This window comes from Quercus suber, unplaced genomic scaffold (assembly GCF_002906115.3).
Source record: "Quercus suber isolate HL8 unplaced genomic scaffold, Cork oak 2.0 scaffold_360, whole genome shotgun sequence".
In the NCBI taxonomy this organism is placed as follows: Eukaryota; Viridiplantae; Streptophyta; class Magnoliopsida; order Fagales; family Fagaceae; genus Quercus; species Quercus suber.
This window is the reverse complement of record NW_027069812.1, coordinates 293,263-318,014: the sequence shown is the minus strand read 5'-3', so window position 1 is coordinate 318,014 and position 24,752 is coordinate 293,263. Positions and strand designations below refer to the sequence as shown.

Below are 24,752 nucleotides of genomic sequence, written 5' to 3'. Positions count from 1 at the left end.
GCATTTGTGTTAGAATCACTTTCCCTATTCCTTATGTGTGTATGTTTGTTTCTAAAAAAAAATCTAGCCCAATTGCTTTCCTAGCATTGGCCCAATAAATCGCATTATGGTAACGTACAATAAGGGTCTGTTTGGATACAGCTAAAAACTGAAAAACACTGTAGCAAATAATTTTTAAAAGTGTAAATAGTGCCGTGGGACCCATTTTTAATGAAAAAGTTGCGAAAAAATGAAATTTGTGAGTCCATGAACAATGCACACCGTGCACTGTTCACGGGAAAAGTCAAATATTGCAGTTACTGTTCATGAACAATAGCCTCAACAGTGAATGAACAGTAAAAAATATTGGCTTGAAACGCATGAAAAAAAAATTGAAACGCAAACGCGCTTTCAGCCCAATCGAAACGGGCACTAAACCTCCACCTCATGGCATAGTAGAAGGTCACGCAAGACATAAATAAGATTATTAACAATGACCCAAAGGACTCACAAGGTGAGTAAGTATAGATCCATTCACTCACCTTCATTCTCATTAAATAAGCCCAAGTAATATAAAATATATAAGCTATGGTGGAGTTCTTTCTCCAATCCAAAAGAGGGTATGCCTAAGCTAAATATAATATATAGTCTACATGCTAACCAAGCTCCTAACTCGAGTCTTCTATTTGCTCGCCATCCTAGATGTCAAATTAAAGTATTGCATCTAGCTTACTAGAGGCTACATGAATTGTGGACTATCTATGCAAGTATGCAAGGTCCTAAAATAAAAAATCGCACTTATCCCAACTAATGTAACATCCACTTTGTCAATAACCTGAATTTAATACAACTAAGGTAACATTATGTGATACAATGTTTTATTTCGGCTTGCTACCTAATAGCTTGTTTTATTTCCACTCCCCTTAATCTAAACAAACCCTAAACACCAATGGCGATCTCTCAATAAACAATAAGAAGTAATTCTTAGGTACTCTTGGAGTACGAAAAATATTGTTCTCTCCTCTCACATTCATGGTAAGGTTTACCATGAATATAAGAGGAGAGAATACCATTTCACAATACTCCAGAAGTACCTAAGAATTTTCCCACAATAAGACCCTATCTAAGCTTGTTGCCATACATTTTTGCCATGATACCCAACGTATGGTAGATTGGTAATATGTGCCCGCTCTCCAAAAATTAGTGGTAATGCCACCATGATTATAGAAGATGTCATGTAACATGTGCACGATACATATGATATGAATGGCCAATATCATCGTTAGAAAAAATATAGCACACGTACACATCACAGGGTCAACTATAAACGCTAAGACAGTTTCATTTAGGACCACAACTCTCTATGCGCAACTGCATTGTAGTGACCTTCAATAATTATGCACCTACCATGACAAATCCGTGAAATACACCTACAATTTTTCTCAAAAAAAAAAAAAAAAAAAAAAAAAACACCTGCAATTAGTCAGCAATTTTAATAAAAAAAAAAAAAAAAAAAAAAAAAAAAAAAAAAACACCTGCAATTAGTCAGCAATTTTAAATGTGGCTTTGATCGGTCAACAAACTTTATGAAGTGATCCTGGGTTTCAATCAGCAATTCACATGATGAAAAGCATTTAAGGAATCTCTTTAATTTAGTACAACATACATCAAGATAACCACATTTTATTTCATTTATAGGGTAACGTGACCATGTTGAATGTTCCTAAAGAGAATCGTATACTAGGTTAGCCATTACTCTCTATAGGTTTGTCTAGATTGCATCAAAACATCACTCCACAAAATTGAAGGAAATACCATTGTTATCCTTCTAATAAAGTTCGAATATCCAACTCATGAGCAAATCACAACAGAGTCCAATAATTAATTTTTTTTCTTTTTTTAAAATAATAATTAATTGTTGTACTTTTTTTTTTTTTTTGAGATAGTAACAATATGCTACTAACCCCTTAACTCGAACTATTTCCTTCCCCTAAACTTTCTAGCACTTTGCGCATGGGGATGTGTTAATTTAACTACAAGGTTTTTGACAATTAATTGTTGTACTTGTATGAGTCATTGTAGCCACAGAGATAAGAATAAAGTTTTTTGAGATATTTTTCATCTCATTAATTGTTTATAGATTTTAAATTATGCAATAAGAAATTGTTTCTCTTCAAACATGGGTGGGATGTGGGCGGCAACGAGGCAAGGAAGGTTTCCTTGATCGACAAGGCTAGGTTGAGTCAGGGGCAAAATAACTCTCTTGTGAGGCAAAGTTGGGGTGCCCATGATTCGATCCTACCCTATTGGCAAATTCTCTTGGTGACTTGATGGACACAAACAGATCATATAGATGATCATGGATTGTGTTCAATATGTCTCCTTTGCCAGCCATTCATCCTAATCTTAGAAAACAAAGACAAATTGGTTGTCCCCAGTATCATGAGGTAACATCCCTTTGTCATAATGTTTGGAGTGTTGTTTTCATTTCTGTCACTTTGAAATCAATCGTCCCATTTGCTGTAATCCATCGCCAAACACCTAAAGCAAGAACAAACAACCAACCCAGCTTCCAAAGAAAATCGTGTGAGATGAGAAGGAAACTTGCACAAGAGCAATCGCGAAACTTCTCATTATATCCAAGTCTACCTAGGAAACCTTTAAACTTAGAGTAACAATAGTTAATAGGATAAATTATTCTTTTGGTACCTAAATTTTAAAATGTTTAGATTTGGTACTTGAAAATTTAAAAAGGGAACGAACAATTTGGTCCCTCCGTTAAAAAAAAAAAAATTTGACTAAACGGGATGCTGAGGCACCCCTTTTTGAGGATTAAATTGAACCAATCAAGTAATAAAGGGATCAAAATCCAACAAGCTCCATATTTAAAAACCAAAATTTCTTCTCTTATAAAAAACAAAATTGAACCACCCCTACTTAAGGGACCAAAATTGACCTAAATTTTGAAAAATGAAATTATTTACTTGTTGGAATTTAAGGGATCAAATCCAAGTTTTTTAATTGAAGGACCAAAATCAAAGTTATATGAACCGATATATAATTTTACCTGAATTTAAAGTCCAATCGATTTTCAAAAAAAAAAAAAAAAATCCAATCCTATGCAATGGATTATCTTAACTAATAGGAAAAGCTCATAACAATTAGAATTTAGAAACAATACACAGGTTCTTTATTTACCCAAAAATAAATAAATTAGGTTTTTTAATTAAATTCAAACACTTTTTTTTTGAGTAAATTAAATTCAAACACTTTTTTTTTTGAGAAACAAATTCAAACACTTGATTGCATTGACCAATAAAACATAAATACTCTATCTAAGTTTTACATATTCATAAATGTGTGTATATTATATATTAATTAAGTAAGAAAATATAGTATATCTTTTTTATACTTATTTTTCTTTTTGTAAATGAAAATATAGTATATCTAAGCTTAAATGCTTAATACTTGGGTTTGTCATGCAAACGTATCGAAATTCTTTAAAGGAAAATTGGTTCAACCATTCTATTCATTGTGGATTTTCTTCAAGGCCAATCTTGCTTGGAAATTAAAATATCAATGAAACCGAAAATAATAATAATAACAATAATTTCAATAATTTGAAAGTTTGAGTAATATTAGAGACATGTAAAAATTTTTCAATTTTATTTACAAAAATTGACTATATATATTTTTTTCTCAAGACATTATTGTAAGGATCAGTTTTGAGTTCCTGGCCCAAAGGTTGATGGACTCAAGCCCAAAAAGCCTAAAAAAATGAATTTGTAGAGAGTGGGTTGGAAAACTGGGCTTTAATGAATTAGACGAATACTAAAGTAGATTCAGATGACAAGAGAATGAAAATAAACGAGTTTATACTCAAGAAAATCGTCCTCGACACAGTTCGAGCAGATTAGTTCTTATATATTTCTTTCAGGTATGATTACAAAGTTAGTTCTTGATGCTACAGTGTTTTTCTCTTAATTTCTCAGTCCCCTTTTCCTCAAGAGTTTCTTACATTGTATATCTACCTTCTCACGATCTTAGCCCTCCATTTGTTGATCATCTAGGCTACTACTTGAGTGTTTGTCCCATCGAACACCCTCTTTGGCCCTCTATAAGTTAGGATAGCCAAGACAGCACTGTTCAGGGGTCTTCTCCACATAAATGCGGCCAAAAAGTTAGTTGTAGAGCATTCAATGCGGTGGCAGCAATCTTTCCTTAGATATTTCTGAGCTTCCACCCCTCTTGTACGTTTATAATACACGTCCCTATTAGTAGAACTTCTTGGGAAGTCACTTTGAATGATAGGATATACATTTGATCAGTGCTTTGCTTATTCGAGGAGCTACTCCTCCTCGGACCACCTTCCCCAGCCTTTCTGTTTGCATCTTACTCATGGGATTCGGACCAACCAACATCCTCGGCCAAGGCTTAAGGCCTAATATACAACTTTGGGCCTTTACCCCCACAATAGCCCCTCAAAATTCTGGTTTTTCCTCTTATCCAAGGAGAAAAAACTAGAATTTTGATTTTTAAGAGTTAAGTCCCTCTGTTTATTTGATTCGTACACATGAGAACATTGTTTCGTGTGCCTCATAATTGTTCCTGACGCTTCAGAGATCGCGATACATCATTAATTACTCCAGGCGGCGCTTTGTTCCCCGCATCCTACAGTGAGATGTAGATCTAACTGTAGGCATTTCTCCTTGAATTTTGAGCGGGATAACTCTCACTCAGTTTCACTCCCTATATAAGGCATCTGGAGGGCTTATTTTTCTTACTTTACAAAACTCTTAAACGCACAAGGACTCTCACACTCTCAAGAACTCTCAAACTCTCAAGCTTTCAAGAACTTCTAAACCTCCCAACTTTCAAGAAGTTCCCACAGTGTTACTCATTTCCTTTCTCGTAAGTTTTCATTTTTTTTTAGGTTCTACTCTCCTCGGCCAGTCTTCTCAGCCCTCTATTCTTCGTTTACTTTCCTTAAAAACTTCATCCACTTCTTTTTAACTTAACCAAATGGGTAGGTTTAAGCACCTCGTAAACTCTCCCACCGATATGGAGGGCTTTAGGGCCAAATACCACATTTCCCAGGGGGTTGCCCTGTGGTACTGTGCTTTCGATCAAATACTAACGGATAGGAGAGAGGGGGAAGTCGTCATTTCTATGATCGCCTTCATAGAAGGAGGAATGACGCTCCATGTGGGTAGGGTGACCCAAGACTACCTTCTTAACCATAAGTTATGTCCTCATCAGTGTGCGCCAACTTATTTAGAGTCTCGGGTATCATTGATGCTCTCAATGAGCAGATCGGTTTAGGACTTACCTGGCACGATGTCGTCCATATGTACGAGTGCCACTCATTAGCCGACTCGGGGTTTTACCTTAAGTCTAGGTCCCATGTCGTTAGGCTTATCTCCTGTCTTCCCAAGTCCAACAAGGGCCAGAAGGATGACTACCTCATTGCCTCTGAGGAGTGGCACGATGGTTTTCACTACCCAACTCGGGAGGGAGAGCAAAGTGGGGTACCCTAGAGTTAGGTCCTATGAAATGGGATTTATTTTTTTTTTTTTTTTTTTTTTTTGATAAGTAAGAAAGATGTATATTCAAAAAACTACCTCATGAAAAAACATAAGGCAGAACAAGGAGTATAGAGAAGGAAACAAAACATAAAGAAAAAACAACAAAGCAAACAAAAACCAACAAAGAACTAAATACAAAGGAGAGAATAAAGGAACGAAGGGAGAGAATCACTAGAGGTGAGTCCCCAAACCCTAAACCAATAAAAAAGAAAGCTACTAAAAAAAGCGAGCAACTGGTCATCGGATTTGTCTATGTCCTCAAAAGTTCTCCAATTTCGCTCCCTCCAAATACATCCCATTAGGCACAATGGAGCTAAATTCCAAATGCTAGAAGAGTGTTTTCCAAACCAATTCCACCAACCAAACAGCGTATCTGCAACTGATCTTGGCAAAACCCAAGAAATCCTAAAAGATCTAAAAACCAAGCTTCACAGCTGATAAGCTTTTTCACAATGGAGTAGCAAATGATTCACCGTCTCCCCTGTTACAGCGACACATAATGCATCAGTCAACAAAATCAAAGCCTCTACCCCGCAAAATGTCCCCTGCAAGAATCTTCTCCCAAGTTGCAGTCCAAACAAAGAAAGAGACGCACGAAGGAGCCTTAACCTTCCAAATACCTTTCCAAGGAAAGATACTAGGCAAGGGACTACGAAGCTTATTGTAGAATGAGCGGATGTCAAAATCCCCCTTCTTCAACAACTTCCACCTCATACGATCTCCGTGCTCAAATTGAGGTAAATTAGAACCCAAGGTACGAAGGAATTCATCCACCTCACCCCACTCCCAATCATTTGGTTCCCTAAGTAAACGAACATTCCAGCTTCTCTGAGCCTCAATCCCCAATCGTTCGAGAGACGAAACCACAGATGCCTCTCTATTAGAGGCAATCCCATACACTATCGGGAAGGATAGATGGACTGGTAAGTCCCCACGCCACCGATCTGTCCAAAACTTCACTTTATCCCCCATCCCTACCTCAAACTGAATGCATTTACTAAACACCTCCCAACCTTTTTGGATACTTCTCCATAAACCACACCTATGAACACCCCTACCCAGCTTGGAAGACCATCACCCCCACTCTTTGCCAAACTTCAAAGCTATAACCCTCCTCCAAAGACGAGTCTCCTCAACCCCAAACCGCCATAACCATTTTCCTAGTAAGGCTTTATTAAAAGTAGTTAGTTTCCTTACTCCCAAACCACCATTCACCTTAGGAGCACACACCTTATCCCACCTCACCAAATGAGCCTTCGAATCCCCCCACAAGAAGTCCTATTGCATCTTCTCAATCTTATTAGCCACATGCGATGGGATGGTAAAAAGTGATAAATAATAAGTAGGGAGGCTAGCTAATGTACTCTTAAGCATCGTCAGTCTTCCACCTTTTGACAAATACAGCTTCTTCAACCCAGCAAACTTCCGCTTAATTTTCTCCAAGATAGGATTCCAAATAGAAGGCGACTGATGAGAAGCCCCCAATGACATACCAAGATAGGTCATAGGCAAAGTCTCAATCCTACAACCCAGAATCTCTACCAAGGCATGCACATTATTAACCTCCCCTATTAGAACCATCTCGCTCTTCAGGACATTAACCATCAAACCTGTCACAACCTGAAAACAAAGGAGAAGCATTCGAACATGAAGGATCTACTCCACTTCGACATCATTAAATAGAATAGTATCATCAGCAAACAAAAGATGCGAGACACATTCCCCTTCACCTCGTCTACCATCAGCCTTAAAACCCCTGATCAAGCCAGCACCTTCAACTCTTTTCAACATCCTGCTTAAAACCTCCATTATAACCAAAAACAACGTAGACGATAGCGGGTCCCTTTGTCTTAGACCTCTCGTGCTCCTAAAAAAGTCAGCTGGAGCCCCATTAACCAAAATAGAGAACTGGACAATTGAAATATAAGTGCGAATCCATCTACACCACTTCTCCCCAAAGCCCATTCTCTGTAATAGATCTAGAAGAGCCTCCTAATTCACGTGATCATAAGTTTTCTCAATGTCTAGCTTACAAATAACCCCCGAAGTCTTACTCTTCACTCGACTATTAACACACTCACTAGTAATAAGAACTGAGTTAAGAATCTATCTACCTCCCACAAAACTATTCTGAGACTTAGAGATCAGTTGATCTAAAACCAACTTCAAACGATTTGCCAAAACCTTAGACAAGATCTTGTACAAGCTCCCCACCAAGCTAATAGGCCTGAAATCTCGAATATTGGAAGCATCATTCTTCTTAGGAATTAATGCTATGAAAGTAGCAGTCAAAGATTTCTCAAACTTACTGTGAAGATAGAACTCCTCAAAAACTGCTAGAACATCTCTTTCCACCACTCTCCAACAATGGTGAAAAAAGGCCATAAAGAAACCATTTGGACCTGGAGCTTTATGTCCAGCCAACTCATTAACAGCTAGAAGAATCTCCTCCTTCTCAAACCTCCTTTCAAGCCAACCCCTCTTCGACTCGTCTATCTGATCAAACTCCAAACCTTTCGCAAAAGGCCTCCACTCTTCTGTCTCCTGATACAAATTTTTATAAATTTGTACCACTTGAGCAGCCACTTTGGACTCCTTCTCATAAATCACCCCATCCACCTCCAAAATACGTAGTTGGTTAAACCTTTTAAGGGAATTTTCCACCTTATGGAAGAATTTAGAATTATTATCTCCTTCTTTAATCCATAACATTCTTGATTTCTGTCTCCATGAGATTTCTTCCAAAGAGAGAAGATTCTCTACTTCAGATCTCACCACAACTGTCTCACATGTCTCTGCATCAGAGAGGCCAAACTTCCCTTCCTTGGCATCTAACAATTTCAAAGCCTCTAATAATTATGACTTTTTGCGTCCGACATGACCAAACTCCGAGCAATTCCACTGAATGATATCTTCTTTCAAGGCCTCCAATTTTTTAGCAAACACAAAACTAGGAGTACTAGAGAAAGAATGATGATTCCACCAAGAATGAACTCTATTAGTGAACCTGTCTAGAAATATCCAACATATTCACACACTCCAATGCCTCATTACCACAGTTCAACTTAGATCACAAAGGCAACCCAAAGGGAGTGATAGACATCAGAAGGATTAATAAGCTATCCTCTCCACCCAAACCCATATTTGAATTATTCAATTCTTCCACCACCAAAACACTCGCCCTAAGGACATCGCACACTGCCTTTGTGGGTATCACCGCTAAACTGGACTGATCATGTTCCTGGACACCTTTCGGCTTGAAGTTGGCACAACTATCCCAGCCACCTTCAACCCCATCGTTGACACCCAAAACCACAAGCCCAGCCTTTGATAAGCTCAAAAAGAAACCAGATAAGAAAAGTTCAACCGATGACCGCGAAATCACCTTATCTGACTTACCCGGTGACATTGTGGGCTTATTAGAGCTAGTTTCGGTGAAGAAAGGGCCGTTGGCCCCCATCAGAGGCTTAGCGCATTGGTCTGGCTCCTCTAGCTCAAGGTCAAAGATCTGGGGAAGGGCCTTGGGGCACGCCACTGTCATTGGAGCCTGGGCTGAGTTTCCTTCGCCAGTCAGAGAACTCTCGCCCACTTCAAATAGACTTGGGCCCAAGAAAACTGAATTAAAAGGACCCACACGTGTGTCGATTAGCAATGGGCTTGTGCCTAGGCCCAAAACGGGCTTATCTTCAGCTTGTTTGGTTCCCCGTGCAACCCATTTAAGAGCCTTTGGTGCTCCTTTATTGCAATCCCATTCCACTGCCCATGATACCCCTTTGATCTTTGTATCTCCCCCTTTCTTTCTATCCCAGGAAACCCATCTCCTCCCTATCACATCAATCTCCACGATAAGACCTCTTCCTATCCAACAAGATCTCCTAGCATCACTCTTCTTCCCTTTTTCATAATTTTTTGAATTCAAATTGAAGCTTGGGAAACGTATCCTAGTGTCTACTAGATTTTTCTCACCTACCTCTGCCTCCTCATTAATGCTCTACTCCCTTCTATCCCCTCTCACCACCTCCATCTTATCAGACTTGCCCACCGAAAATCCCTCATTTTGGAACCTTTAAGTCTAAGATTCACCCCCTTCTTCTCCTTTCCTAACTATGTCATCTTCCCCTTGGCTGTGAAACCTAGCTGCTTTAGATGCTTTCTATCCTCCATTCTTCCGTGAAAGCCTTGCACAACTTTAGCAAAAGTTCTAGAGTTTTGAGCCTCCAAGTTATACATCCGCACCTGAGGAATAAATTTTGGAAAACCATATCCACCCACCGCATATTGGGAAGGGTTCAACAACTTTCTTAGTTCAAGGCCAAAAGCCCTCCAACCAAATTTCTCTTTGCCTTTAGGGATAATAATCGACATCTTAGACCCACCAACTTTGAGTTCAGTCAATAGCAAGAACTGACCAGAAGAGTTGATGCTCCTTTGGAGAGTAAAAGCAGTGTCACCTTCTCTGAAAATAAAAAACTGTTTGGAGCTCTCCCTGACAACAAAGTCTTCAATATTATTCATCAGCCATTGTGCTGCATTCTTCCCCATGAAAACTGATCTCATAAAGAATTTGCCCCTCTTAAAAATCAATAGCAAGAAATAACGTCCCCCTTCCTCTAAAACTAATTGAAAGAATTTGGACTCAATGAAGAAACTGCGAACTCCCCCATGATGTTCTACTTTGATTATATAGCACTATCTTGGACCTTCCAGAAGTATGGGATTTAGTTTTTCCCACTCTGCTATTCTTTTTTCTAACATTTCATTTTCCTTTGATGATAAAATTGTATTGGTCTGACCTTGTCTTTGCTCCTCAGCTATTTTGCAGATAAACAGCATGTAGCGCCTCGACTCAGCCTAGTCAACGTCCCAACACTCAACAAAATCTTAAGGTCCAAGGTGTTTGTGAGCGAGAACGGGCAGTTGAGAGCAGTCCATCTCATCCTTGATTTCATGCCGCTCTTGGACACTTTTTAGGACATAAGCATTCCATATGAACACATTAATGTTTCTTCTGAGAAACTCTATCAGCTCCTCCTTCTCTTAAAGAGGTAGTTGAACCCCAACCTGAAAAAACTTCTTCGGGTCGTCACCCATAGCAATTTTCTCTAAATCTTCATATTTCGCCTCCTCGGTTGGTCTACTAACAGGCAACACCGAAGTTTTGATTGCTATAAGCCTTTCTCAGCAAAGACCGAAGACTTAGCTTCGAGCTGATGTAAGATGGCAGCTACCAAGCATTGCCTAGCCATGGATTGGCTCCTAACAATCTCTTCAATTTGACCTTGTGACGGATATTTCACCTTCTGTTGTAGAGTAGAAGAGACGACTCCCAGGGCATGAAGCCAGAGTCTGGCCACAATGGCCGTATAAAGGGAATAAGCGTCCACTACAATGAAGTCCACCTCCACTACTTCTGTGCCAGCCTGCACAAGCGGTCTAATTAGACCCCTCAGAATGACAACATTCCTATCAAAACTTACTAAAGGAGAATCGTAGGCTGTTAAGTCCTCGGGTCCTAAGTTCAGCCCCTTGTACAAATCAAGGTACATAATCTCAGCACCACTGCCCTGATCCACTATTACCCTCCTCACGTCATATCCTCCAATCCTGAGCGTGACCATCAAAGCATCATTGTAAGGCTGCATGGTTCAAATCTTATCCTCATCTAAAAAGCTTAACGCCAGTGGGATATTCACTCTAGCCCTATTCGGTTCAGAATTGGAGTCCTTAGCAAACATCCGAGCGACAGAAATTACTCTAGAAGGATAGGATTTGATCATTCTTGGAGTAGCAAAGATGACATTTATCATGCCCAAAAGAGGTTTTGAAGAAGCATCTTTCTAGGGGATAGCCGAGCGACAGAAATTACTCTGGAGGGACAGGATCTAGTCATTCTTAGAGTAGCGAAGATGAAATTTATCATGCCCAAAGGAGGTCTTGAAGAAGCATCTTTCCAGGGTTCTGAACCTAACTAGTCCCCCTGACCACTGGAATGATGCAAAAGCTGCTTCAACCTTCCCTCTCGGACCAGCTGGTCCAGATGATCTCACAAGTTTCTACAATTCTCTATAGTGTGTCCTTGGTTTTAGTGGTATTGGCAATAAAGGCTCTGATTGCGCCTTATGGGGTTTCCTGCCATCTTATTTGGCCATTTGAAGAATGGCTCATTCTTCATCTTCTCCAGAACTTGGTGCACCGGTTCTTGAAACACTGCATTAATCACCTGAGTACTGGCAGACCCTGACTGCCCAGCAAAGTCTCGCTGAGGTCGGTCGTTGTTGTACTAGTCCGACTTGAAATCCCTCATCTCCTGAAGGATAACCTTAGCCTTTCCTTTCCCTTACTGTTGGTATTCCTCAATCCTTTTATACTTATCAATCTGGTCCATAAGTTGGCGCACATTGGTGACAAGTTTTTCAGTCAAAGACTTCCTTAAATCGTGCTCGGTCGAGAGGCTGACCTTGAAAGTATTGATGGCCATGTCATCAAAGTCACCATCTATCTCATTGAACATCTCTCAGTATCTGTCTGAGTATATTTTCAGGGTTTCCCTCTCTTGCATGGATAAGGACAGAAGGGAATCAAAGGGCCAAGGAACCTTGCTACAAGTAATAAAATGAAAGCCAAATGCACAGGTAAGCTCCTTGAAGGAATCTTTGGAACCCGCCCCTAAGCCATTGAACCATCTCATTGCCATGGGCCCCAGACTGGATGGGAACACTTTGCACATCAAGGCCTTGTTCTTGCACATCAAGGCCCTAGACTGGACAATCATTCTCTGGTTGAAGTGGCTTACATGCTCCATAGGATCTGTTCGACCATTGTAGATGGTGAACGTTGGCTGATTGAATTGCCGAGGAAGTCTTGCCCCTTCAACCTTGCGCATGAAAGGCGATCTAGAAATCTGGTTCAACGCCTTGCTCATAGCGTCATTTCCCAGGTCTCCGCGAGGCGAACTCTTATACCTGCGTTTATGATGGTGCTCCTTATTGTACGAGAAAGACTCGCTGGGTGGGGTTCTTGACCTTCGTCTATAACTAGCATCCTCTTCATCATTAGAGTAGAAAGGGGTTTGCTCTTGCTGTGCATGGCGCAACTTCCTCTTTAAGTAGTCAATCTCCAATTGCATGGCTCTGTTATTCTGCTCTTGAAAGACGTGACTTCCAACTCGAGGGTGGCTTCTATTAGTATGCGTGGTGTGCACGCTACCCTCTCGATCTGTCCTGCATTCAAGATTAAGGAAATCATCTTGTCGTCGGGACCCTGTGGACTCTTTCTAATTGGGACTTGATCCTACCATCGTTAACTGTTTCACTCACTATTACCCAAGTAATCTTCCCACAAACGGCGCCAATTATAAGGACTAGTTTTGAGTTCTTAGCCCAAAAGGTTGATGGACTTAAGCCCAAAAAGCTCAAACAATAAATTTGTAGAAGGTGGATTGGAAAACTGGGTTTTAATGAATTAGACGAATACTAAAGTAGATCCAGATAATAAGAGAATGAAAATAAACGAGTTTATACTTAAGAAAATCGTCCTCAGCAGAGTCCGAGGAGATTAGTTCTTATATATTTTTTCAGGTATGATTACAAAGTTAGTTCTTGATGCTACAGTGTTTTTCTCTTAATTTCTTGGTTCCCTTTTCCTCAGGGGTTTCTTATATTATATATCTACCTTCCCACGATCTTAGGCCTTCATTTGTTGATCATTTAGGCCACTACTTGAGTGCTTGTCCTATCAGACACCCTCTCTGGCCCTCTGTGAGTTGGGATAGTCAAGGCAGTATTGTTTAGGGGTCTTCTCCACATAAATGCAGGCAGAAAGTTAGCTGCAAAGTATTCAATGCGGTGGCAGCAGCTTTTTCTTAGATATTTCTGAGCTTCCATCCATCTTGTACCTTTATAATACACGTCCTTATTAGTAGAACATCCTGGAAGGTCACTTTGAATGATAGTTTATACATTTGATCAGTGTTTTGCTTATCTGGGGAACTACTCCTCCTCGGACCACCTTCCCCAACCTTTCTGTCTGCATCTTACTCATGGGATTTTGAGCCTAATACCCTCACTACTATTTATTCGCCCTCGGACCAACTATCCTCAACCAAGGCCCAAGGCCTAATATACAATTTTGGGCCCTTACCCCCACAATTATCTATTGTGATTATAAAAACTATTGTGTTATTACGTAAAAGAAAAAAAAAATTGTCATTAGAGTTATTGAGTTAATTTACATCGAAGCAGGGGAATGTGAAAAACGTCTTACAACTATATAACTATAACCCGACGGTGAGTTGGATAGTTTTAACTTTTAAAACTATCCTTGACAATTGGCAAATGAGATAGGTAAGACATAATTAAGCCAAATTAGTATTAGTATTTTTTGTTTGTTGGTGTCCTTAATAGGAATAGCAATGGGTTGGGTTTGGAATGGGTTTCTTTATGCCCAAACTCACCTTGTGGGCCTGCCCCCGTTACCCGAACCCACCCCGTTCAATAAATGGTTTTTTTTTTTAACCCCCAAACCCATCCTGTCATGCCACTTCGGGGCCAATCTAAAGGAACCTAAACCAAACCCAAAAATGAATAACTTGAACCAAAAAATGAAGGCATAAATGCACTTTTAGTCTCTATATTTTTATGTATTTTTATGTTTTAATTTTTTTTTTTTATGTTTTTTAATTTTGTTAAAATTAATAAATTAATTTTTTAAATTTATATGCTGATGTGTCATGGGTGATGTGTCATTTTTATAATATTTTAATTGCTCCAATTGCCACCTCAGCTATTTTCGTCAGTTGACTGACAGAAAGAACTAAAATGGAACGCGTTAATTGGTTTAAGAACTAAAAGTGGAAAAAAAAAATGTAGGGACTAAAATGGAAAAACGTCAAAATGTAGGGACTAAAAGTGCATATATGCCGAAAATGAATAAAAATAATTACAACATTTTCTTGCCATCCAAACGGATGCCAAGATCTAACAAGCCAAGCCATACCAAAAATCCAACAACTCCCAAAAATTTTGCAAACCCAGAAGGAAAATTAGCAAATATGAAAATCCCACCAACAAAACACAAAAAAAAAAAAAACCAACAAATTTGGCTCACAATAATGGCAAACCTGCCAACCACATGACAAATTCCCCTCACTTTACGAAGAGAAAAAGAAAATGAAGCTCTCAGCGTAACAACAGCTTCATGTGATGTGAGTCCACGGCCAGCAATGGAGGTCCCGAGCTTCTGTTTGTGGCTATTGGTAGAGCAATGTGGGATCGGTGATTGGTTAATAGGTAGCGGTCAATATTTTTAGCTAACAAGTTGTGGTCAGTAATGGGTGAGGGGTGGTTCATGGTGGTTGTGGAGATTTTTGTGATTGATGAGAGTTTCGACTTGTTGACGGTGGGGATTTGGGATGATCTGTTAGTGAAAATTTTTTTTTCTTGGATCTTGTTTTTTTGGACTTGGTTGTGGCTATGGTGGTTTGGGTGTGTTGCATGGAGAGAGAGAGAGAGAGAGAGAGAGAGAGAGAGAGAGAGAGAGAGAGAGAGAGAGAGAGAGAGAGAGAGAGAGGCAGCTGAGAGTAGGATTAGGTTTAGGGTTTGGGTAATGGGTTAGGGATATATATATATATATATATAGTCAGGTCATTTGACTACATTCGAGTCGGGATCAAGTTCGAGTTCGGGGCAAGTATCACTAAAACCTACACTCGACCCAAACCTGCTTTGGGTTTTATTTTAAAAACCCAAACCTAATCCTACTGTTTCGCGGGTTAGTTAAAACCCGACCCATTAAGGTCAGGTCAGGTAAAAATTGTCATTCCTAGCTCTCAATGTCCTTTCTCAATATTATTTTACTTTAGAAAAATACTATATCTACAACATTTTTACAACATTTATACAACAAACTTTAAGTGACAAGTTGTTACGGGTTGTTATTAATAGACAACAAAGTAATTTTAGTGGTAGACTCAAATTATAACAATAGTAACTTACCACCTTTGATTTGTTGTGAATATGTTGTAAAAATATTGTAGACGTAACATTTCTCTTAATTTTATTATATAAATAATAAAGTTAAAAATACAATAAAAATTTACACTCTCAAATTATTTTATCATTTCATACACATGAAAAATAAATAAATAAACCATCATAATTAGCAATTATTTTTGAGGTTATAAAATAATTTGAAAATGTGGTTAATTATTTTAGTGGTGTGGACTCTTAGATATATGATTAATTAATTAATAAAAAAAAGCCAAATGAGATAGATATATAAAATAGATATATATATATATATTTTATCTCCTCTTTCTCTCCCTTCAAGCACAACTCTCATTGTTTATATTATTTAATATTGTAGTTTATATTATTTTAATAAGTTGTATGGAAAAATAGAAATTGAGATGTTGTATGAGTTGTAAAATGGGATGGTAAAATAAATAAAATAGATTTTTGGAGTATAAAAATAGAGACTCTTTTGCATCTTCGGATACTAGTGCTTTTACTGTTCACAGATTGTAAAAATTTTTAAGTATACATTCTAGGATGAAGCTCTTTTTTAGATGATCAATGGCTATTTTAGCAACTTGAGGGGTTTACGCCCCCCAATGCTAATGCTTTACCACTTGTGGAAGAGTAAATTTTATGACTACTAAGTTGAAAAATGTGTACCACTGATACTGCTTTGTTATTTATCATTAAAAAATTGCGACACTGTTTTCTTGGCAAATTTGTTCCAACTCTAAACTAATTGCCCCTGAAAATGTATTGAGTGATTGCAGCATTAGCGAGCAAATTATTTCCCAGAAGAGCATACAACGAGTTCTAACATACAAGATATAATAGGAAAACTAGTTGACCATTCTAATAACTCGGTCAACATTAGAAAAAATGGGTCAAAGGAAAATTATCTTTGGTTAACATAAAAAGTATGACTTATTTTTAGAGATTATTTTCCACTAATTTTTTTTTGAAAACAACTCTATCTCACAGTAAGCTAAATAAGGGAAGTTAAAAGATTGTTTTTCAACTCATTTAATATTACTACCAAACATAGAAAAATGAGATAGTTTTATAGAAAACATTTTTTTAGAAAATGACTCATTTTCTAGAAAATATTATTGTCGAAATAAACAAAGTGTAAGCTCTCTCATTCGTATCCTAATCTTATTGGCCTCATTCTAGATTTAGGGCTTGCACTTATTTTTCATAGATTCTATAAGTTCTTTTCTTCATGATCTTTTGCTTTTACTATTTGAAAATTAGGAAAAGATAAAAAGAAGGAATTCAATCCAAAAGTTAAATTGGGTGGTGTTAATGTACTGCATCTAAGTTACTAATATACTAAATGTAAGTTTCATTTATCTATTAATAAGGTATGAAAATATAGTATATCTTTTTTTTTCTTTATAGTATATCTAAGCTTAATAGTGTTGGGCTTTGACATTCAAACATATAGAAATTAAATAAAGAAAATTGGTTCAACCATTCGATTAGTTGTGGATTTTCTTCAAAGCCAACCTTGCTTGAAAATTGGAATTTCAATGAAACCCGAAGAAAAAAAATAAATAGGTTCACCAATAAATTGAAAGTTTGAGTAATGTTAGAGACATGCTAACAAATTTTTTTTTTTTTTTTCTCTCAAGACATTTTCTATTGTTGAAAGAGTTATTGAGACCCTAAATTTGAATTACACCAAAAATTGGGGAATGAGCAATGAGGTGAAAGACTATAGTTTTTACTTTTTACCACTGGCCGAAATATACTGAGTGATTACTGATTGGCGAAAATAGCTAACTAATTTTTTTTCCTAACTATCTAGTTAGTAGTTTCAATTTCTAAACTATACTATTTACTAGCATCTCGAGTCTAGGAGACTCGATTTTGACCTCAAAAACTCGATTTCCATAGTCTGATGTGGCATTTTTTTCTACATGGAGACCATCTGGAAATCGAGTCTCTGAGACTATTTATAAGCCCATATATAGGCAAACATCAAGACAGCAAAAATGAAATCAGAGCAAGGAGAAAAAAAAAAAAAAACCCCAGAAACAGCCCCAGGGCTGTGGCCCGGGTCGCGCGCGCCCCGGTCGCATGAGCGGCCCTGGGGCTTGCCGCCCCGGTCACAGCGCAACCCAGGTCCGCAGGCCGCAGCGCCTTTGTTTTGGTTTTTTTTTTTTTTTTTGATATATATATATATATATATATGTGATATTTGAGCTTGATCTTTTCCTGAATTATTTCTCTCTCTATGATCTGATTGTTTTTTTTTTTTTTTTTTGATTTTGGTTTGTACATGAGAGACTTGGAGACTTGAAATTTTTTCAAATTTTTTTGGTATGTAAATCGAGCTTTAAGACTCGATTTCCAAGTGGTCTCCATGTGGAAAAGGATGCCACATCAGACCATGAAAATGAGTCTTTGAGACTCAATCTATATACTCAAAATCGATTCTCTTAAATTCGAGATGCTACTAAATAATATAGTTTAGAAACTGAAATTACTAACTAGATAGTTAGAAAAAAAAAAAAAAAAAAGTTAGCTATTTTCGGCTTACTGATTACGGCAGCAGCGAGAAGACAATTTTTTTTATTTACGGCGACAATTAACTAACTTTTACAACACAGAACAACATTACACGAAAATCAGTTGACCCTACCGCTAAAACTCTCGTCATTTCGACAAAAACCAATGTCATTCGCAACCTCTATCATCCTTAACACAACAATAATAACACCAACACACCACCAACAACAACATTAATCTGATAATCTCACTCAGAACCCTATTTTTCTCAAACATTCGATTTAGGGCTTACAGTCTTTAACTCTTTCAATTCCAAAAAAAAAAAAAACTTAGAACGTCGGGTGGTGGTGNGATCAACAATTTCCTACATCGAGCCCATGACTTTCAATGCTGAGCTTCGTTTTGTGAGAATTTGAAGGAGGTGGCCTCGGCGGCAATGTACTCTTCAATTTGGCCACCATAGCTGGCGATGGCTTGGATTCGGAGGGGATGGAGGTCGACTTCCAAGAGGGGTGTGACTTGGCGGAGCTAGGGCTCGGCAACGACGCTGGATCGGTGGACTTCGCCTCCCTCAAGATCACGTTTCTAAACCAAATCCATACCCATGATGGATCAGCTGCCTCCAGACACCCCTTGTCCTCCTCTGTCAGTTCACCGCCCCTGCCATGGTAGATCAGCTATGGCCCGTGGGTTTGGTGGTGTGACAGCGGCCCTAGGTTGGTGATTTTATTTTGATCATCGGTGTGGGGTGGAGCTCAGCTATGGGTCTGGATCGTCAAAGATGGAGGAGATCAGAAAAGCGTAGAGAGAAAGAGAGATTGAAGGATTGGAGAGAGAGAGTACAGAAGGATTTTATATATATATATATTATATATTTTGCTAACCTTTTAGCAACTTTTATTTTATATAATTTCAAAAACTCTAATAAGGATTATAGAATAAAGGTTATGTATTTAATTATTTATGCCTTGAAATTTAAGGAATTCGTTGGATTTGGATTCGGAATAGTTTCAGTCACATAAGCCTAAAACTATTTAATTCTAGGAGAAAAAGGAGTGTTTGATCTGTTTTGAGTTTTGTTTTTGATAAAAAATGTGTTAGAGTAACGTCTGCACTGAAGGTGGGTTACGGAGGAGTAACGGACCTAACCTCAAGTGGACAAAGTGTCAAACTTTGAACCACAGGTAGGCACATAGAAATCGAGTCAAACCACAGGTGGGCAAATTGTAATTATCCTTTTTTTTTTATTTACGGCGACAATTAACTAACTTTTACAACACAGAACAACATTACACGAAAATCAGTTGACCCTACCGCTAAAGCTCTCGTCAGTCGTTTCGACAAAAACCAATGTCATTCGCAACCTCTATCATCCTTAACACAACAATAATAACACCAACACCACCACCAACAACAACATTAATCTGATAATCTCACTCAGAACCCTATTTTTCTCAAACATTCGATTTAGGGCTTACAGTCTTTAACTCTTTCAATTCCAAAAAAAAAAAAAACTTAGATCGTCGGGTGGTGGTGTTGATGAAATTGAGAGAGGCTGTTGAGGTTGCTGTTGTTGTTGTTGTGGTGGTGGGGAAATGAATGTGAGCCACGCGACGGTTCACCCGGTGGAGGAGTTTCCTATAACGGACGCTGGTGGTGGTGGCGGCGGTGATGGTGGCGGTGGTGGCAACCCTCCGAGGCTGAGGATGAAGGATGTACAGGGTATGCCAGGCACGCCTGGTGGTCTAGCCTTGCGCGCGTGCCAGTTTCTCTTCGCGGCTGCGGCTGTTTGTGTCATGGCTACCACCAGTGACTTCCCTTCTGTCACTGCCTTCAGGTATAACAACAACTACACTTCCTTTAGCTAAACCTTTAATTTATACATTTGATTTTCGCTTCTTTTTTTTTTTTTCTTTATTATTGTTCATATCACTTGTTTTTGTTACAAAACAGTTTATGAATTTTGGATCTGGAAAGCATGTTTGGATGAATAATTTTGATCATACCGTATACAACATGTAGCCCACTTTGGGTTTTTGGAGATATCTGATTACAGATTTGTTATTGGTACATTGATTTTTAATCTGATTTCAATTTAGGCTCAACAAAGTATATTGTCAGGATTATGACTTTGGATAGAATAGAATTGAGGAAAGGAATACAGGTGACCCTGAGTAATATCCGATTACAGTTATGTCATTGGTACATCAAATTTGAATTTAATTTCAATTTAGGTTCGCCTAAGTACTGTCTAGACTATGACTTCAGATAGAATAAAATGGAGGAAAAGAATACAAGTGACTTTGACTAATTTGTTGAGGATCCATAGTCAACCCTAACAAATTTAGGACTTGGCCTTTGTTGCTGTTGTTGTAACTGTTATTAGTATTGTCAGGGAGTTCATAAATTGGTTTCCTGTCAATCTCTATGGGTAGGAAAATGCAAGAGTTAAGCTCACTCAGATCATTTGGGGCTCATTCTGGACATTAACTTTGTAAGTCAATGTGAATTAGCATCCATCCATCCCTCAAACATAGGTACATAGAAAGTTAAGTGTTTGTCAAGCTCAAAACATGGTTGTGAAAATCTACAATATAGACAGGGCTGTAGGTTACACTTTTAAAATAGGATGCCTTGGCTGAGATGATCTACATGTTTGGAGATACAGTTTGGAGAATTAAAGAGCTCCTAAAGGGTTTTTGGTGATTTTTTTTTTTTTTTTTTTTTTTTTTTTTCTGAATGATGGGATTCCCGCAAGTGGGATCCCTTATAGGAAAGGGACATTTGCATTTTAAAGGTTATTGTGGGGTGATACCATTGCCCAAGTTTTCTCATCTTTCACCGCCAAGCAGATGTTGTTTCTGTTATTCCCTAGGAGCTGGCTTGTGGATGATGGGGGAGATGTTTATAATTTATTAAGCATTTCCACTGGTTTTAGGCTATGCTTGGTGGGGCTTTTAGAGGGGCGCTTAAGCTTTTAAAAGATAGAAGCTACCTCAATCTCATTTGTTAACCCAAGTGTGCTTTAGCTTTTCATCAGTTTTGTAAAACGCTTTGCTTTTTTTGTGGGATAGGAATAGTCACAAGCCACAACTTTGAGGGATGTTAACAGACTATTTCAGATCTGAAACTGCTGCTTTTCAAATCTTTGCATAAGTGGATGCTAGCTTTAGGCTACTTTTTCTGCTTCCACCCTTGTAGATTTGCTTGATCATTGTAAAGACTTGAAGTTTGATGTACCCATAGTCTTAGCATTCTCCTCCCTCGTACTCTTCTCTTTCATAAGTTTTAGATTATGAATTTATCATATTCTAGAATGTGATGTGGTTTGGTTGACTGATGTTAAAACTGATGCTAATGTCTGTTGTACCTGTGGGTTCTTGTTAGTTTGCAAAACTTCTTAATAGAAATCTCCTCCCTGTATCATGCTTGCTTTTTAGCTTGAAGTGTATTAATTAAATGCATTGACAACAGAAGTGTTAGCTTGATGATCTTTTTCCCTTTACAAACTTGGATATAATGATTGCGGAAATGTGATATTGGCAGGCTAAAAGGGCTTTCACTAATATGAGGTCTGTGAAATTATTAAGTATCAATGTGATGTGGGAACAATAACAACAACAACAACCAAGCCTCATTCCCAAATTTTTGTGGAATGTGAATAATTGGCTTTCCTAAGTCAACAAGAATTAGGGTTTAGTTTTAGTAGCCTATATAAGGGTGCTATTGTTCTCCTATGGAGATAAGTTTGCTTGGTTAATAAAGTTTCTTTTGGAATTTTTTAGAATGTCTGGTGCTGACTCTTAGGCTTGTTCTCTCTTGGTTAGTCTGATTCCAAGAAAGCTTAGGTGCTGACTCCTAAGTTATCTATTTTTTATTTTTCTGTTCTTCAATTTTGTTATTGCATCCATTTTGGTTTGGTTCTACATCACAATGTTGGGGAAGCCATGCAAGGGTTGGGAGGATGGGAAAAAAAATCCAATATTCAGTTATTCAACATGATATAATCTAAGATTTGGTGAGTAGACAGATCTGGCACCTAGCACCTAGATACACTTCTGCAACTGACTATTTATGTATATGCTTTTTCTTGTACTTTTATGTTGAATATATATCCGTAAGATTTTTTAAATTTATTTCGTGTCGCTGTTTTTGAATTCTTAGAGCATTCCATTGGGTAATGCAAGCAAACAAAACCCTTAAAACACACTCCAGCAGCTCATCTATTACTGTAGCAAACAATACATGTTGCTACAGTAAAAATAAAGAATACTGTAGCTTGGTGCATCCAATATTTCATTCGACAAAATCATATTCTCTCTCTTGGCTGCATTGGTGCTTTTTTTCTTTTTTTTCTTTTTTTTTTTAATGGGATGAATTGGAAAATAAAGAATGGGATGTGGGGTGTGTTATTAAAACGGTAATGTAAAATAAATAAAATGTTTTTTGGTGATGCAAAATGCATATATTTTTAAAGAAGCCAATGGGAATGCTCTTATAAGCTTGACTATTTTTAATTTGTTGTTTCCTATCTAATGGTAGTCCAGCTATTTACTATTCCATATCCTCAAGTTTTTCTAATTTTGATTTCCAGCTACCTTGTTGCGGCTGCTGGCTTGCAGAGTTTCTGGAGCCTTTCATTAGCTATCATTGACATCTATGCCCTTTTAGTGAGGCGTTCGTTGCAGAATTATCGAATTGTCAGTTTGTTTACTATTGGTGATGGGGTAAGAAAATCACATGTGATTCTAGCAAAAGACTGGATAACTTCTAGCACATGTTGGCACCACTTGCACTTTCCGCATGTGTGTGTGTGTTTTTTGTTTTTTCAGGATAAGTGATAATGTCACTTGTTTTGTGTTGGTTCCAGGTAATCACTGGATTTATGATTTCCTGCCCCCCTGGTTGTCTTATTATCACATTTTCCATTTAATTCACCGCACAAATTTCATATTTACTGTTATGCCATCATTAACATTCATAAGCAGCATTGAACTCTTCTGTCATTTGCGAACTACTTGGCTAGCCTGAAATGATCTAATCATTCATTCATTAATGAACAAGAATATTTTTCATTCTCCATAGTTAGTTTTCAAGAGTAACTATGCATTGCATAGCTATCCTATGCAATGAAGAACCTATTTATAGATGATTTTATTTATTCCCCAGTGAATACTGTAGGGAGTCCAAGTTGGCTCAGAACTAGTAGGGAACTCCCAATATTCACTGATTACTACAAGCAAACTGGAGTTGAGTTCAAATTGACTTGAAATGAAAATGATTGTTGTGACTTATGTTTAAAATACTAGCAGTAAACCTTAGGTTTTCTTTTGGCAATTATCCTAATTATGCATACTAAGTTAGAAACTTATGTAAATTTGATTTTGAAACTATGTATCTTATGTCTTCATCGTGTCTTTTTCTGCTGCAGATAGTGATAAACCTTAGGTTTTCTTCGTGCAGTTGTCCTAATTATGCATGCTAAGTTAGAAGCTTATGTAAGTATGATTTTGCCACTATGTATCTTAAATCACAGCCATGTCTTTTTTGGTTGCAGATTACATCCACTCTCACTTTTGCTGCAGCCTGTGCATCTGCTGGCATCACTGTCCTTATTGACAATGACCTTGGTGTCTGTGGACAAAACCACTGTATAGAATTTGAAACGGCCACGGGAATGGCTTTCATTAGTTGGTTCATTGCATTGCCATCTTTCCTACTGAACTTCTGGTCATTGGCATCCCGATGAACTAAAAGAAAGCGAAAGAAGATAGAGGCCATTTGGGATATCATGTGAGCCATAGACTTTGTTGGTTTGATCTTTCTTTCCTGTTGTGTTTTGTGATATCCAAAGTACTCAAAGTTGGTTGTGTTTCATCATGTGTATATTAGTATATACGATGTATATCAGGCTGGGATGTTCTTTATATACTCAAGGTTATAGTGATCACAATGGTGAAGTGGTAAACATTCATTTGGGATTTATTACTTAAAAAGTAATAGACGAGAATGAGTAATATTAAAGATTAAAAAAATGATTGGTTGTGCATATGGTAAATGGCATCAAGTAATTCATAATTTAACTGATACATTGTCTCACCCTCCACTCCATGTCTGCAATTGCTGGAGATCCAAATAAATTTCAACCCTATAATTGCTGTGTTCACTAATCTAGTTATATCCCCCATTCATCATGATGCAACACATTGCAACTCATTTAATCCAATTACTCGATAGAAATCACCATTGAAAATCGGCTTGCAAGGGGAGGGTGCCGAAGAACTTATATACACATGGTTAAGCATGCACCTAAGCTATGTGGGACACTTAAATCGTAACATCGTGATATATGTATCCTAAAACTTGAAACAAACCCTTCATGATGGGATTTCAGTAGTTGCAAAATTGCTTCTCCTATAGAACTTGACTGTTAAAGAAAGGAACCTAGGAAAGACACACTAACAGATAACATTAAGCATCGCTTATTAACAAATTTAGCTTCAATTTCAATATACTGCTTATCAACAATTTACTCCACTATCTTCATGGACATGCGCTGGAGACCTGGAAATACTTAAATTAAAAACCACAAAAATAGCCTAATTGCTCTAAATGGAAAAGCAATTACCAGTTACATCTAAAACAAAAACTATAATTAATT

General features: G+C 37.8%; 4 protein-coding genes across 4 annotated transcripts; 1 reads left to right on the top strand and 3 right to left on the bottom strand.

Moving 5' to 3' along the window:
- Positions 1 to 6,068: 6,068 nt before the first annotated feature.
- Positions 6,069 to 6,536, bottom strand: LOC112038285 (uncharacterized). The gene has a single exon (XM_024071084.1). It carries the CDS (start codon positions 6,534 to 6,536, stop codon positions 6,069 to 6,071), a length of 468 nt encoding a protein of 155 aa, XP_023926852.1.
- A 306-nt stretch (positions 6,537 to 6,842) lies between these two features.
- LOC112038284 (uncharacterized) lies at positions 6,843 to 7,529 on the bottom strand. Its single transcript, XM_024071083.1, has 2 exons — positions 7,295 to 7,529; positions 6,843 to 7,174 (listed from the first exon to the last, which is right to left on the bottom strand). The coding sequence occupies exons 1-2, from the start codon at positions 7,527 to 7,529 to the stop codon at positions 6,843 to 6,845; spliced, it is 567 nt and encodes a 188-aa protein (XP_023926851.1).
- A 3,200-nt stretch (positions 7,530 to 10,729) lies between these two features.
- On the bottom strand, positions 10,730 to 11,206 carry LOC112038283 (uncharacterized). The gene has a single exon (XM_024071082.1). It carries the CDS (start codon positions 11,204 to 11,206, stop codon positions 10,730 to 10,732), a length of 477 nt encoding a protein of 158 aa, XP_023926850.1.
- An 8,168-nt stretch (positions 11,207 to 19,374) lies between these two features.
- LOC112038290 (CASP-like protein 5A2) lies at positions 19,375 to 24,076 on the top strand. The gene is made up of 3 exons (XM_024071090.2): positions 19,375 to 19,928; positions 22,686 to 22,818; positions 23,649 to 24,076. Exons 1-3 carry the CDS (start codon positions 19,687 to 19,689, stop codon positions 23,838 to 23,840), a joined length of 567 nt encoding a protein of 188 aa, XP_023926858.1. The 5' UTR covers positions 19,375 to 19,686; the 3' UTR covers positions 23,841 to 24,076.
- The last annotated feature ends 676 nt before the right edge of the window (positions 24,077 to 24,752 follow it).

Bases quoted from the DNA above. Each gene is read 5' to 3' on its own strand.
- LOC112038284 (XM_024071083.1), bottom strand. From the start codon at position 7,529: ATGGGCTTTGGGGAGAAGTGGTGTAGATGGATTCGCACTTATATTTCA. The intron at 7,175-7,294 runs GTGAAGGGGAAT...AGGTTGTGACAG, and splicing joins TAAGGCTGATGGTAGACGAG to GTTTGATGGTTAATGTCCTG.
- LOC112038283 (XM_024071082.1), bottom strand. From the start codon at position 11,206: ATGCAGCCTTACAATGATGCTTTGATGGTCACGCTCAGGATTGGAGGA.
- LOC112038285 (XM_024071084.1), bottom strand. From the start codon at position 6,536: ATGGGGGATAAAGTGAAGTTTTGGACAGATCGGTGGCGTGGGGACTTA.
- LOC112038290 (XM_024071090.2), top strand. From the start codon at position 19,687: ATGAATGTGAGCCACGCGACGGTTCACCCGGTGGAGGAGTTTCCTATA. The intron at 19,929-22,685 runs GTATAACAACAA...TTTGATTTCCAG, and splicing joins CCTTCTGTCACTGCCTTCAG to CTACCTTGTTGCGGCTGCTG. The intron at 22,819-23,648 runs GTAAGAAAATCA...TTTTGGTTGCAG, and splicing joins TGTTTACTATTGGTGATGGG to ATTACATCCACTCTCACTTT.